The sequence below is a fragment of the Microplitis mediator genome, chromosome 11 (assembly GCF_029852145.1).
Source record: "Microplitis mediator isolate UGA2020A chromosome 11, iyMicMedi2.1, whole genome shotgun sequence".
Classification (NCBI taxonomy): Eukaryota; Metazoa; Arthropoda; class Insecta; order Hymenoptera; family Braconidae; genus Microplitis; species Microplitis mediator.
The window spans coordinates 3,290,257-3,306,125 of record NC_079979.1 but is presented as its reverse complement, the minus strand read 5'-3'; the positions used below and the strand labels follow the sequence as shown (position 1 = coordinate 3,306,125).

Here is a 15,869-nt window from a genome sequence, read left to right as displayed (position 1 = left end):
TTTTCGAAGGTGTTTATGTTCTTTCAATCTTACGTAGCACAACTAAACTTCGTTGTAACTGTCGGTTGTATACCCTAGTCGTCAAAGCATCGGTCTCTTGTACGGAAGGTCTCGGGTTCGAATCTTACTGGAACGGGTGTGATCATTAATAAGTCTAGCGTTTTTCCTCTGAATTAAAAACTTCCAATTCGGTTAGGAATTCAATTATTTGCATATCTGATAATTTCTGCTTCGCCGAAATAATTTAAAAAAAAAAAATTAAATTTTTTTTAAATTTAGTTAAAATTTCTATACATAGTCATATTAAGTCATATATGGCCGTATCAAGCTGTGTATGTCCATACATAGCCATACCTGGCCAATTTACATACATGGCCATGTATGGTCATATATGGCCATTTCTGGCCAATTTTCATACATGGCCATGTATGGAGCATTCATGTATGACCATGTATGATTCATTTTTCACGGGTGTCTTTTGATACTCTTCTGACGATAATATGTCCCGTTTTACACGTTAAGAATACCAAAGAAGAATCAAGTGAAAGGTTTTCTAGATACTCGTTTGACCCTCCTTTCTTCTCTTTCAATAAAAATTAATTTTTCTAAAAATGAAATATTAAATTTTTAATAAATATTTAGTACTAGCCCGGGTAAACAAATTTCAAACAAAAAAAAAATAATCAAATTTTTTCTCTGCCGAACAATATAGAAATACAGAAGACAATATAGAAATTTTAAATAAATTAAAAAAAAAAAGTAGCAATCTATTATGACGTTTTTAATATTTTGTTCAATTATTTCGGCGATGCAGCGATACTCAGATATGCGAATAACTGAAATTTCGATCGAATCAGAAATTTTAAGTTCAGTGAAAAAATGCTAGAATTATCAGATCGTACACGCTTTAGTGGGATTCGAACCCGGGACTCTACGAACGAAAGACCGACGCTTTAACGACTAGGCTGCGCAACTGACAGTAATTATTAAGTTTAGCTGTGCTACATAAGATTGAAAGAATACATTCGCTTAGAAAACAAAAAACAAAATAATTGAAAATTCGTTATGAATAACAACAAAAAATTTCTTATTTTTTTTTGCACTATAAGATCCTGTATGTAAGTAATTATGATTGTCAGATCAAATTTATTTAAAAAATGACCATATTATGACCTTATGTGCCCTGATGTAGCCGTATATATGCGTTAGGGTGTACGTTATTTCCAAAATTAGATTTTTTTACTTGGCCATGATATAAATCATTGATTTGTGATCCGAAAATAATAAAAAAGTCTATTCCGATGCCGTTTAACCTTGCCTGAGCAATGATGTTTTCCCATTTCAGTACAATGAGAAAAATTTTATTACTCTCTTAAAAATATGTGTACAGTTATAACTAATACATCTTTTTGAAGGATATTTACCGCTCTTCAAAAAAAGTTTCTTATATTTTTTTCGTTAATCCATATACATTTAAAAGATATTAAAGCTCAAAGATTGATTTGTTTCGAAAAATTGGCATTATTGTTCAAAATGTTATAACTGTCTAATACGTAGACAAACAATTAAGCGCTCTATAAACTTTTTTGTAAGAAATTTACCGCTCTTCAAAGAAGGTATCTTATGTTTTTTTTTGTCAATTCAACCAATTAGGAAATATTAAAAATCTCAAAAAATTATGAATATTGTTTGTATGTAACTTGATGATATTTTTAGAACTATACTAAAAATAAATGGAATCGTACTAAATAACAAGTTTGTTTTGAATTTCCTTTATGTACAATCGAATTCACCAGGGTGCTGATATAATGATGCTCTACTGATGCCAAGTAAAGTATCTAATCTGCAAACACAAACATGGATACTTTTTTTGGGTAGGTGTCGTTGGCCAATGCTCTTGAAAACGATTTTTAATTGATTGGATTTTGATTCATGAAAATTTTTACGTGAATTTTTGGAGAACGAATTTTTGCCGAGAATTCCAAACTTTGGATAGAGAACTCAGAACAGCTTAAAGACAACTAAAAAAGCAAAAAAAAAAAAGATAAAGAGAACGGAAGAGCATTAAAAGAAATCTAAGGACAATGTAGGAGAATCAAAAAAAAAAAATTTTAAGAACTCGAGAGAACCTAAAGAAAACTAATACTTCGACTCGGGCATGAATATATAGCAATTATGATGTGCAATAAATTTGAATTAAAATTATTCAAGAACTTTTTCTGTTGCAACAAAATAATTATGTTACGTAACAAATCCCTTAGGGGCACGGGGGTCTGGTCATTTATGAAGATTTGTTACATATCAGAGGGGGGGGGGGGGGGGGTTAAAAATCTTCAACATGTGTTACGTAATTTATGGGTGTTCTCTAACGGAAAGAAAAGAACTTCTCTAACATAAAACATAAAATAGTCTTCTAATCCGTAAAAAAATGAATAATTACTTTGGAATTGATCCCAACAATTTAAATTGAAAAAATTAATTCCTCTGCCACAACGGCGAACAAAATGAAATCCAAGCAACAAAGTTGACGCTGGAAAATTAAAAAGCGTACAAAACTTGTGCGAAAGACAAATGATAAAAATAATATTAATAATAATAATAATACTAATCATAATAATAATGATAAAACAAGTGTAAAGAAAAACCTTACGGGAATGCACCCCCACGCAAACACTTTTATCATCATTTTTCCCCATAATATTCGCAAAAGTTTGATCAGCTTTTAATTCATTTTTTTCCTATTATTATTATACCTTATACCTACTTATTATTTCTTTTTATTCAACAGCGTTAAATTGCCATGGAATTTTTTTATATGAAAAGTTTGATAAGGTACTTAAATACAATCCAATAAAAAATAAAATTTATTCAGTTTAATAATCTAATTATCGTTCAATTTTTTTAATTTAAACTTTGAAACAATAATAGTAATAATAACAATAATAATAATAATAATAATAATAATAATAATAATAATAATAATAATAATAATAATAATAATAATAATAATAGTAATAAAATTAATAATAATAATAATATTAATAATAATAATAATAATAATAATAATAATAATAATAATAATAATAATAATAATAATAATAATAATAATAATAATAATAATAATAATAGTAATAATAATAATAATAATAACTATAGAAATGATACTCAATCTTGAATATCAATCGAATTAATGAACATAAAAGAATAAAATAATAATAAAAAATTATCGCTTTCATCGAAGAGTTTCATCTGCTTAGCTACTGGCTCTTTATACACACGATTCATACACACACATATTTATATAGACATATATAAGACTCTGAAAACAGCTTCTTTTCATATTCAAATGGTCCATTGACGCTCCAATGAATAATACTCAATGATAAATTTGTGGGCGTATTCAGGATGGACTGCGGCACAAGTAACCTTGAAATTTAACCCTGGCAAACTCTAGGATTTTATATGAGTATACTTATACTCAAATATATTTGTATGCAATAAATACGATCAAAATAATTAGGGGTAAATGTAAGATTAAACGGGACGGAATAGATCATTTAGAAATTTTATTTTCATTTTTCAATATTTCCGATTCTAATCATCAGTAAGTTGAAATTTTAATTTCACTGCTAGTTAATGAATAATTAGTTATTTAACTGCCAGTTAAGAAAATTGGAAATTTACAAAAAAAAAAAATTTTTTTATATCAGCTGACCCTGCGGGCCAGCCCCAAAACTTCCCGCTGTTTCCGAGCTTCTTGAGCTCGAAAACATTGCTGTGAATGCATTTTCGAGTTCTTCAAGCTCGAAAATACTTTGGTATGCCATTGTTTTAGAAAAAAAAAACGTATTTACCATGTTTTTCTGCAACAATTTCTCTCGAACGAATCGACCGATTGAGACGGTTAAGGTGGCATTCGACGCGGCTTATAAAGTTTTAGAGCTGATTAGATTTTGGAGTCAATCCTTTAAGCACATTCTAAGCTATCTGAAAAAATCAATTTTAAAAAAATTTTATTGCACGCCTCGGAAGCGAAGCGGAGAGGTTGTGCTTTATAACCAACCTGTCAAGGTCACACGATTTTCACTCATTAAAGTGCATATATTTTTTTTCTATTACTCTTACACATTATGAAAAACACATAAATATAAAGCTGAAACACTAATAAATAATCCTGATACTTTTTTTAATTTGTCTAATATGTATTAATATAAAAAAAAGTTCATTAAAAAAAATTTATCGTGGACGTTAATTAGTCTGTGGTTCAAAAAAACGGCGTGGTACGGATATCTCGAGAACGATTTGACGAAACTACTTAATTTTTTTTTCAAAATTTTTAGAAATAAGCAAAGAAGGTTCCTTTCGAAAATCACTACTGTAGGCCTTCTCGTTTTTTTAAAAATAAATCATTACGGTTAAAATCGGCAATCTTACGTGTAAACAAACACACACTGCCGCCATTTTTCATTAGGAATGTTCTCCTTATTTATTTTTTTTTTTACTTTTATTACCGTATATTTACCATGGAAATTTCTATGGGAAAAGAGCGGGATATTCAATTTTATTCGAAATTTAACTTTTAAAAAAAAAACATAACATGAGCGTTCGAGGCGTGCACTTTTGGATTTTCCAAATTTTTTTGAAATATCTTCAAACGCACCCTACCGATCATTTTCACTCTTTCACAGTTTGTAAGAATTAATAAGCCGAGTCGAATGCCATCTTGAAGATCAGAATCGGTTCATCCGTTCAAAAATTACAGAATATTTACATACATACGTACGTACGTACGCACATACATACACTCGGACATCATCTTGAAATTAATCAGAATAGCTCCCTAGAACGTCGAAACGTCAAGATCTGTTAGAAATTCGAATTTCGAAAATCGGACCGAAACCAATAACTTCCCTATTTTTTGAAGATTTTCAATTTTCTTAGGGGGAAGTTAAAAAAAGAGAATTATTAGTTCCGATCCGATTTTCGAAACCCAAGTTTTAAACACATCTAAATGTTTTATGGTCCTAGAAAGCTATTCTGACTATTTTCAAGAGGATGACCGAGTGAATGTATCTGTATGTATACGTACACGGAGAAAAAAATGTAGTAAATTTCACTAATAAATATGAGAATAATTACTAAATTTGGAAGGGAAAATTCGTTTTAGGCAGCTATGCTGCCACATCACCACCGATCGGTTACGTCAGCTCAACAACACTGTCAACATCACAATTTTCGTCATTGATTCTTCAGTACAAATACAGCTATCCATCTAACCGCTTCGCTTAATATAAATAATCCTTGTGTGATAATTCCGCTTAACTCAAGTCGAGATATTAGACGTAAATTGAACGTTTCTAACGTTTTGAACGTAAATTGAACGTTTTTAACGTTTTGAAAGTAAATTGAACGATTTAGACATTAAAAACTCAATTTGACAGCTTTTAACTTATTCAAAACGTAGATTGGAGTATCATAAATCGAAAACGTAACTAAAACCTATTTAGACTTACAATAAGAAAACATAAGCATTCCAAAAAATTTTTTTCATCGATTTTGTACTCCTGGATTATAATCACGTCAATGCCCTAAAATTTTGTCGTCCGCTTTTCTAGCTCGTAAATAGAAAATTCGTATTTTGAAAAAAAAATTTTTTTAGTTCATACTTCTATCTAACACTATTATATTTTTTCATATATTATGATATCAAGGTTATGAAAATTGTGATTAAAAATATTGAAGTAAATTAATTAATGTTATTCCTATTCAAAAATTCACGTAGAATCCACTCAACTGCGAAAAAAACCGCATAGAATCCTATAGACTGAATTGGTTTCTATGCGGTTTTTGTCGCATTTGATTGGATTTTATGGGAATTTTTGAATAGGGATCATTCAACTAAAATCATAACTCATGAAATTACCGATTTTTTACGAACCAAAATACAAAAAAATCGTTCAATTTACTTTCAAATCGTTCAATTTACTTTCAAAACGTTCAATTTGCGTTTAAAACGTTAAGAACGTTCAACTTACGTCTAATATTTTGACTCGGGAACTTACGCTAAAATATCCTTAATAAATAGCTAGTATATCAAGGCTACTAATTATTGAGTATATATAAAAATTGTGTCATTCGCTGTCACGTAATCCTTGTGTTGCCTTCGCTATCCAAAAGTATTTTTCTCACAGTTTTTCAGTATACATATTGTTAAATAAAGAGCTAATCTATCATCTGTAATTTTTAGTTATTGAATTAACCACACCTACACCAGAATCCTTCTGTGCATTCGCTTACTTTACAAAATATATAATTATATCATATGAGTTAGTTAATTAATGAACACTTAAATTTTTGATTTTATTTTGTAAAATAAATTTTTTTCATTTATGATAATAATAAATCTAACGCTCATCGCTTTTTTCAAAGCCTGTAACTTGGTCAAAAATAAACCCAATGGCAATTTTTTTTTCATTTTCTTTGTTTTTATGTGTAGTTTTTGAAAAAAATGACAGTTAAATTATTTATGGGTGTCTTCTTTCTTTTTTTAATTTCTTTGAATTATTTTCTAAAAAGTACATTTAAACACAAAAATTTTGAAAAAAAAAAAGTCCCAATTAGTCAATTTTCGAAGAAGTTATAGCTATTTGAAAAAATAAAAGCCTTATTTTTGAAAAACTCATAACTTTTTTTGGGTTAGGTAAAAAAATCTGAAAATTTTCTGAAAAATAATTTTAATAGGGTAGAAAAGGAAAAAAATTTTCAGCCAAATCGAAAGGGGTCGGGGTCAGAAGTGGTCGATTTCGCGTGGAATACCCCATATTCATTTCATTTTTATAAAATTTCTGGGAAATAAAATGATCTGCAAAAAGATCCTATGACATTTTGTGATAAGTCTGATAGTTTCGCCGGAAAAGTAAAAAGATCTCAAAATTCACTAAAATCCGTGATGCAATAATCAACGTACTCTTTGCATATATATATTATTGTTCTGTACTTTGTTTAATTTTTAGCTAATAGTAATCAAAATATCAAAAAGAATTCAAAAATTTTACGGTCAAATGGATTAGCAAATTAAAACCTCATGGTACTTTAAGTAAATCAAGAGAAAATTAATTTAATCAAAATTTCAGTCAATCAAAATTAAACTAGAAGAAATAGAAAAGAGAGGAAGGAGGGATACATAACAAAATATGCTGTTAGAAGAAGTGAAAAATAATGTGATTTGAAAATTACATAAATTTGATAAGATGAAATTATTTATAAACAATTTAGATCAAAAAAAGTAATTTTATCATAAATATTGTGTACGAGAGTGAAAATTAAATTTGTTTTATTATTAAATTTTTGAAAAAAAAAATTTTTAATAACAAATTTTGAGCATTTCAGATTGCATATGAATCATAAAAGTTATTAATATAATAATAATTTTTGCATTGGGCTACCCCAGCAAGTTCCCGATTGGATTCCAATGTGGCAAAACTAACATAAGTCATTTAATTTTGCATTGAGATATCCCAATGAGTCCCCAATTAGGTCTCACTCAGGAAAAACTAATGTTGGGTAACTAGTTTTTGCATTGAGATATCCCAACAAGTTCCCCACTGGGTCCCACTGAGAAAAAAATGATGTTGGGTAACGTGTAAGTATGATATAAAAATGATATATACAGTTTAATGTGAGGAAATCGCGTGACCTTGACAAGTCGGTTTTTAAGCACAACCACTCCGTTTCGCGTTCAAGGAGAGCAATTCATCAAAATTACATAAAAAGAAAATTGATTTCTAATCTATTTTACTAGAAGTTATGTGAAGCTCATCTTAGGATGTGGCTCAAAAATTTTGTTTTTCAACATAGAATTTTGTGAATTTTTTTGAAAAACAGCGAAAGTTTCCCATTGAACAAAAAACTAATTTTTTGACTGAAAATGGCCAAAAAGCATCAAAAATCTTTTTGTTACTGATTTCGAATTTTTTTGCAGAAATAGCGTTGAAAATGAAAAAAACATTACCCCCCATGACATAAGATTATCATAACTATAATCAAAGTTATAAGCAAAAATGATAACTTCGGAATGGGAGAAGATAAAGAGCTAAAAAATTAGCTGAAGACTTCTTTCTACATGTATGAAAACATTAAAAAATCAAAAAAATGGAAGAGGGTCACCGTCGCAATGTCGTTGAATTGATATGGAATGACCCATATATAATCAGATCAAACAATTTTATCTTCCGAATAATAGTCTCAATGATAAATTTTCGTTACGAAAATCCAAAATTCTAAGCTCAAATAATTGAACGAAAATTTATTTGCTCATAACTTTGGTCGTCGTAAAAACTCTATAAAATTTATTCCCAAGCTGAATGTCGATGCTCTTTATAATTGATTTCATCTCTTTCTGCTGCATTCAAAAATAAAAGTAAAAGCTATGAATAATTTGAATAAACAAAAAAATAAATAAAAATGAATCTGACAAGATGAAGAGTGAAATGACTATATAATGATGAATACCTGGAATCATAAGTAAAAGAAAGAATGACAAAGGTAGCTACCGTATAGCGAGGAATAAAGATGACCATATGTATCACCTTTTTATTTTTCACTTGAATGTTGGTCGTTGAACTCGAACCTATTGCTATAGATCTGATGGTTAATGGCTCCCGATTGTACTTTGATGAAAGAACTTTCAATAGCCTGTACCCTCCTTTTTTATTATCATTATATTATATATATTTTTATTTTATTTTTTTATTTTACAAAGTTGACCTTGAAATCCGCATCTGGTTTTACTGATGGGCTCTCACCATGTGCTCATCAACTCTCATACATGCATTGGAAACAAATTTATAATTGATGAAAAAAAAAAAAATTTTTTTTATTTAAATTTACTGAGCCAACAATTGATCGTTGATCGATTTTTAATTTTAATTTACGGGTAATATTAAAAAATGATTATAAATATATAAATGAATGAATTTTTATTGTTAATAAGATGTATACGATCATTGGATACGTTATCGCGTGACGAATAATCTCATCGTGTTTTTTTAATTGTGACGCAAAATAAAAATAGGTGTATTAATATTTACTGATATTATATGTTGTAAACTAACCATGATTTTATTACATTTACACTGCATATTTATATAGTTCGTTAATATGACGAATTCAATTAGTCTGTTTCTTTTCGTTGATCGTGATTGGATCAGTTATGAAGTTGGTTATTGTATCAGTTCTGGTGGCATTTCTTGCAGTATTAGCTCATGTAAGATAAAGATTTTCTTATTTTATCGTCAAAAAAGTAATTCAATAATTACTTTTTACATATTTATAGAATTCAAGAACAAAATTCAGATATTCTGAGATCTAGAATCCCAATTTTCTTATCAAAATACTTTTTACTGGACTTAAAAATTTTGTAACACTAATTGATTCATTACTGTGAAAATAATAAACTTTAAAGACACAATTTTCTTTCTAATCGATTTTTTTTTACTTTTTTACCGAGATATCTGCATTACAATTTTAAGATAGAATTTCATTTTTATTGCTTTACACGGAAAAAAAATTATGGGAAGTTTTGCTATGCATTATGGGAATGGTTCCCATAATGGTATGGGAATAGTACCTATACTACTATAGGGATGGTTCCCATATATTATGGGAACCATCCCCATAATAGTATGAGAATAGTTCCCATATTGGTATAGGAACTATTCCTATAATATTATGGGAACTATTCCCATAATGTTATGGGAACCATCCTTATAATATCATAAAATTTTTTTTTTGCACAATAGTGTAGAAATTTCCCAAAATTTGAATTTTCTTGAATGTTTTGTGCTGACAAAAAATTCTTGTTAAAAATTTTAATGTTTTTTTGCCAAATACGATTTTTTTTTTCAATGTTTGAATTTTTGTTTTTATGTTTAATAATATTTCTGTGTATTGTAGAAGTGATTACCACACTTCTTTAAATTAATTTTTTCATGATAATATGGGAACCATTCCCATAATATTATAGGAATGGTTCCTATAATAGTATGGGAGCTATTCCCATAATATTATGGGAATGATTCCCATAATGGTATACGAACCATTCCAATTGCATTATGGGAATCATTCTCATTATATTATGGGAATGGTTCCTACAAATTATAGGAACCATTCCCATAAATTATAGGAATGATTCCCATACTATTATAGAAAGTATTCCTATAAATTATAGGAACCATTCCTATAGTGTTATGGGTATCATTCCCATAATTATAGGAACTAATCCTATAATTATGGGAAACATTCCTATGATTATAGGAATCGCTCCCATAATTTATGGTCGTAATCCCTATGATGGTATAGGAAAAAATTTCACAAAATTATGGGAACCACTGCCATAATTTTCTTTCCGTGTACTTTAAACTCATCAATTTTGTTTAAAAAATTTTGTATCATTGCATCTGATAAACCTATTCCATATATCAGAATAGGTTCTACAGTTTTCTTTTTTTAGAGTTCAAATTTGAATAATTAGTTCTGAATTTATGCAAGTCTAAAGTTTCAAGGTCAAATAATTTAGAAAAAATTCATTTGTTCATAACGAACGTTCAAATTGTCATAAAAAATTTGAAAAAAAATCATTTGAAAACTGAAACTCTCTACTTTTCTTTAAAAAATATCTTGAGTATCTTAAAAATTTTCATACACACAAAAAAAAAATTCTCGACTGAAGGTAAATATTCTTGATTCAAGAAATTTTTTTTGGAGACCTAAATCTTCTCAGATAAAGTAGAAATCTTCTCCAACCAAAACGAATTCTCTTGGCTCAAGAAAATCTTGTCTTGGTTCCCGAAAACGTTTGTCTTCAAAAATATTTTCTTGACTCAAGATATCTGTTTTTTCTGTGTAACGATGAAACTGACGAGTAAAAAAATTTGATCACTTCTATCAGGCGGATTCTGACACTTCCTTGGAAAATGTCAGCCTTCCATATCCAGCGCGCAGATCACTGCATGGTGTACAAGGTCACGCCACTCGGGGAAATCGTAGACGTCATGTAGACCACGTAGATGCTAAATGGGATACATCGGACATGGATATCGATGACACTACTGTCGGTTCCTCAAGACGTTCATTATCAAAAAGTGATGACACTGCTGTCAAATCAAAATCTTCTATGCCCGATATGTCATTCCTCTTGCCATATCTTAGAACATTGATTGTCGAATTACTTAAGAAATTAGACGGAACAAGTTGGGAAAAAGTTGGCCATCACACCCTAGCTGCTATTGATGAAATGATTGAAATTCTTACCAAATCTGAAAAATCTAAAACTACTGATTAAATTTTATGACAAATAATAACATTATTTGACTCATAATCGTATGCAAATATAATGACTATATTAATTAATTTCGTCATCAAGTCTAAGTAATTATTATTTTAAACTGTAATTATGTAATAAAAATATCTGAAAAATAATACCCGTTAAAATATCTTTTTTAAAATTTTTTTAATGAAATATTATAAAATTTTATACCAACAATGGCCTGGTAATAATGTTTTAATACTACATAAAATTTTATGAAATTTTACAAACTGTAACTATTTTAAAAAATAATATACTAAATCGTGAAATAAAAAAATCGTAATCAGACCTTATGTATTAATTTTAATGTATGAGAACATTACTAAGGCGAATCGAAGATGTTATTACTGACGAAAAAATCCCAGTAAGTGCTGGGCTCGAACCTAAGTCCTCTAGATTCATCTATCCACATCACTGACCTACGTACGTGGTTGCGTATGAATAAACAGTTTATCTATCGAGATTTACAGTTTAAAACTTCCGTGATAAATTTTATAAGATTTGACAAAATTTCATAGGATTTTAAAAGAACTGACAGTTTTATAAATAGTGCAAAATATTATAAACAAATTATATGAACCCTACAAATTTTATGCAGCCACGTTTCATGAAACTGTACACGGAAAAAAATAACCAGGTGGTGCAACATGAACCAGTTTAGGTGGGTCACCATGAAAAATCATGTTGGGGCAACATGATTTGTTATGTTACGCCAACATGAAAAAATTATGTTGCCCCAACATGATTTTTCACGGTGACCCACACCTAGACTGGTTCATGTTCCCGCATGAAAAAACTTTATATGTAAAAACATATATGATAGAATATATGAATATTATAATGTGATATATTGTACAATATATAAAATAATATTTATATTTTTGCCGTATTAATATATGATAATATATTGAAAAAAAATATATTGCTAGAATATATTATCAATATATTTATCAATATATGACTTTTTATGTATGTTTTACATATATATTTTAATATATCTTTTTTATATTGACATATTATATTGAAAGTAGTATATAAATTAATATATAATATTTTTTATATTTTTTATATATGTTTTCCAATATATTGCGAAATATATGGTTTCCAATATATTGTAAAATATATGGGACTTTTTTTACTTTTTTTAGGTTATTGCCAGTAAACATAAGGTCAATGAAAAGAAGGAGAAAAAAGAATAAATTTGACTTTTTTTTTGTGGAATTGTGTAGAAATTCAAAAAGTATATTGAAAAAATAAAATTTTCAACATATTGCGAAAAATATAAGTTTTAATATACTGGAAAAATATAATTCCAATATACCGCGAACCATATATGTAATCATATAAATTCTTTCATATATAATCAATTATATAGAGACCATATACCACTAATTATATGAGTCAAAATATATGGATATATATATATCAAGTTTATTATATTATACTTATAAATTATATATATACTATCCATATATGATAAGAATATATTGAGCATTATATGAGATAATATATATAGAAAAATACAAAACATTATATACAAGTAAATATATTATAATGAATATATAATCCAATATAAGTAAAAAACATATATTTTTCAATATAGATATTTTTGCCGCTATATATTTATCACATATTCACCATATATTTTATTATATACTTTTCACAATATATAGCTTTTCCATGCGGGTTGCACCACCTAGATAATTTTTTCCGTGTCCAAGATTTTATAAAACTTTGAGAACTTTGCACTATTTCATAAAATTTTATGAAATGTCAGCAAGACATTACCGTTAGCACTAAATTTAAATTTCATACAATTTTATGAAATTTTACAAAAGGAAAGAAATTTTTATAAAACTTTATGGAACTTTATAGTTTTATAAAATTTTATAAATTTCATATCGTAAAATTTGGGAAAATATATAAAATGTTACAGAATATTATAGAATTTTCTTCAACTTTATGAAACTCTCTAAAATCTTAGAAGATTTTTTCTTGGGTAGGTAATAAATTTACAATTAAATTAATATTTTATAAATAAAATCAAATTACCTTAAGTAATAGGGTATCCAAAGAAACACCATATTATGATTAATTGTTATTATAAATTTACGGTATGCCTTTAATCATAATAGCTTCAGGGTAATTGGATAGATAATTAAGGGTAAAGGTAATTATCTGTTGAACATAGTTAAAGGATACCTTTAATAATGTTGATTCTATTGATCACGTCATACATCTCACGAACACCTTTTAGCTTAACTCGCTAAATTATCTTATTTTGAGGAAATGAATACATAAATGTTTTTGGTATTATTTACAACTATTGTAAGAACATTATTTTGATTGGAAACCAAATATAATATTCGTTACAAATTTTTAAGCTCATTTTATAAAAGTTAAGAATTATAAATATTTTTTTATGATATTTATAAATATTTAAAATTGTGATGCACTGAGTGATGAGATAACCGGACGAAGAAGAAATTCGGCGAGACACGAAGAGATAATTTGAATTTTGGGTAAAGATAAACATTTGAGAGCAAGACAACCTGTATCAATAACAAATATGTGGGAAAAATGTACTGTATAGTATATCTTAACAAGATAAAAATATATGAAAAAATACATAATACGGTATAAGTATATTGACTGTTTTAAATATATAAAAATATTGTTTGACAATTATATGAACTCGTACATTTTAGCTTCTTGCGATAAAACTTGTAAATTTTCTGAATTTCGGAAAGTTATAGTATTCACCTCAATTGTCGAAAATCGAATTTTTATGAAATGTCGACATTTTGAGGTTTTAGGAAGCTATTTTGACCATTGAGATCGCAACCGAAAATGGTTTTCTTTCCCGTACGAATGGTTCACCTCAATAGCCGCGAGTGATTTTTAACTTAAAAGCAAGTATCAAATTAGTAATAAATGCGTCTAGAGTATTCACTGATTTGTTTATGTGGATTTGATAATTGCACTCTATGATATTCAAAAAAGTTGTCAACAGCAGGTATTGATCACTAAGTTAATAATAATTCCCTGTCGCTTATAAATTGAACTTTATAACATTTCATGTATAAAGTATTTCAAAGTGAATTGTGATTATTTGTATGATTTTTTTTTGTATGACTGCATAAAACACTCAAGTCACGGTGGTTTGAGCAACAATAACGAGCCTTACTACGAGGTGTGAAGCTACGTATAAAATGGTATAATGACGAGTGGCGAGAAATTACAAACGATATTATGCACACCACGAAGTGACACCTCTCAATGACACTTAAGCAACAACCCTAACATATGTATGTATGTATATATACATATTTATACTCATATATTTATGTATATAGATATCTCAGTAATTCACTGATTTGTTGAATATTCTTCTCTTTATTTTGTATATTTATAATTATTTCTTTATCCATTGTACTTTATTTTCATTTAACTTCACACTATTGTTATTATTTCCAATGAAAGCTTTTGTTTCTTAACGAGAATAATAATAACATTAATAATAAAAATAATTGAATGAATGTTATCAATTGTTGTTTGATTCAATGGGTAAAATAATTATATATATATTATAACACAAAAATCACACACTTGGTTTCTGGTTATAACTTCGTTCCCTGCCTTTAGCCTCCAATCTCAATACTAGCAGGGCGCCAGGTAGTTTATATCACTGGAATCACCAAACCAGTAAATCATAAGTTAGTTAGATAGATAATTTTTTATCTGTGGAATTATCTCAAAACCACGCATAAATAAAAACTGGATAATTTTTGATCTGTGGAATTATCACTAAAACCACGCAAAACTAAAAATAAGGGCTCAGAACTTATAAGCAAAAAAAAAACAGAGACTGGAAAACTAAACAGAGTTACGTTATGCCATGGTGTCGCTCAGTGTGTAGGTTCATGGAGAGAGGGAGTGGTCCGGGATACATCAATCCAAACTCATGTAGATTATTAGCGGATTTGCAATTTTTATGTAACAACAAATAATCCCAAAATCTCTGTTTAATAATAAACAAAATACTGTAGCTTAATACAAATAATTTTACTCTACAACAAAATACTGAATCGAATAATAATAAAATTAATCTCAACAGAAAGTAAATTGACATCTAAATGATGTGTATTGATTAGGGTGGGCCAAAAAATCAATTATTTTTTTTTTACAAGTGACAGAAGATATATCTGATCAGGAATAATCAGTTAAAGAAATGGTGTCAGATAATGAGGGCTTAAACAAGAGTGAAATGACTGACGATGAAAACGAGTGTGAGACACCAGTGTGAATGAAGCCAAACACAGATTCAATCTACTGGGTTCAGTGTGACCAGTGCCTAAGTTGGTATTATACTCAGTGTGTAGGAGTACAGTGACAAGATGTAGAGGATCAGGATTACAAGTGCGACAACTGTGAGGCCACTGGTGAAATGACGTTAGTGAGAACTGAATAGGGTGCTTCATTTTAGAGCAACATTTTTTTTTAT

General features: G+C 28.4%; 1 protein-coding gene across 1 annotated transcript; it reads left to right on the top strand.

The window, feature by feature from the left end:
• Nucleotides 1–9,167: 9,167 nt before the first annotated feature.
• LOC130677361 (uncharacterized) lies at nucleotides 9,168–11,478 on the top strand. Its single transcript, XM_057484105.1, has 2 exons — nucleotides 9,168–9,265; nucleotides 10,949–11,478. The coding sequence occupies exons 1-2, from the start codon at nucleotides 9,212–9,214 to the stop codon at nucleotides 11,339–11,341; spliced, it is 447 nt and encodes a 148-aa protein (XP_057340088.1). The 5' UTR covers nucleotides 9,168–9,211; the 3' UTR covers nucleotides 11,342–11,478.
• Nucleotides 11,479–15,869: the final 4,391 nt, after the last annotated feature.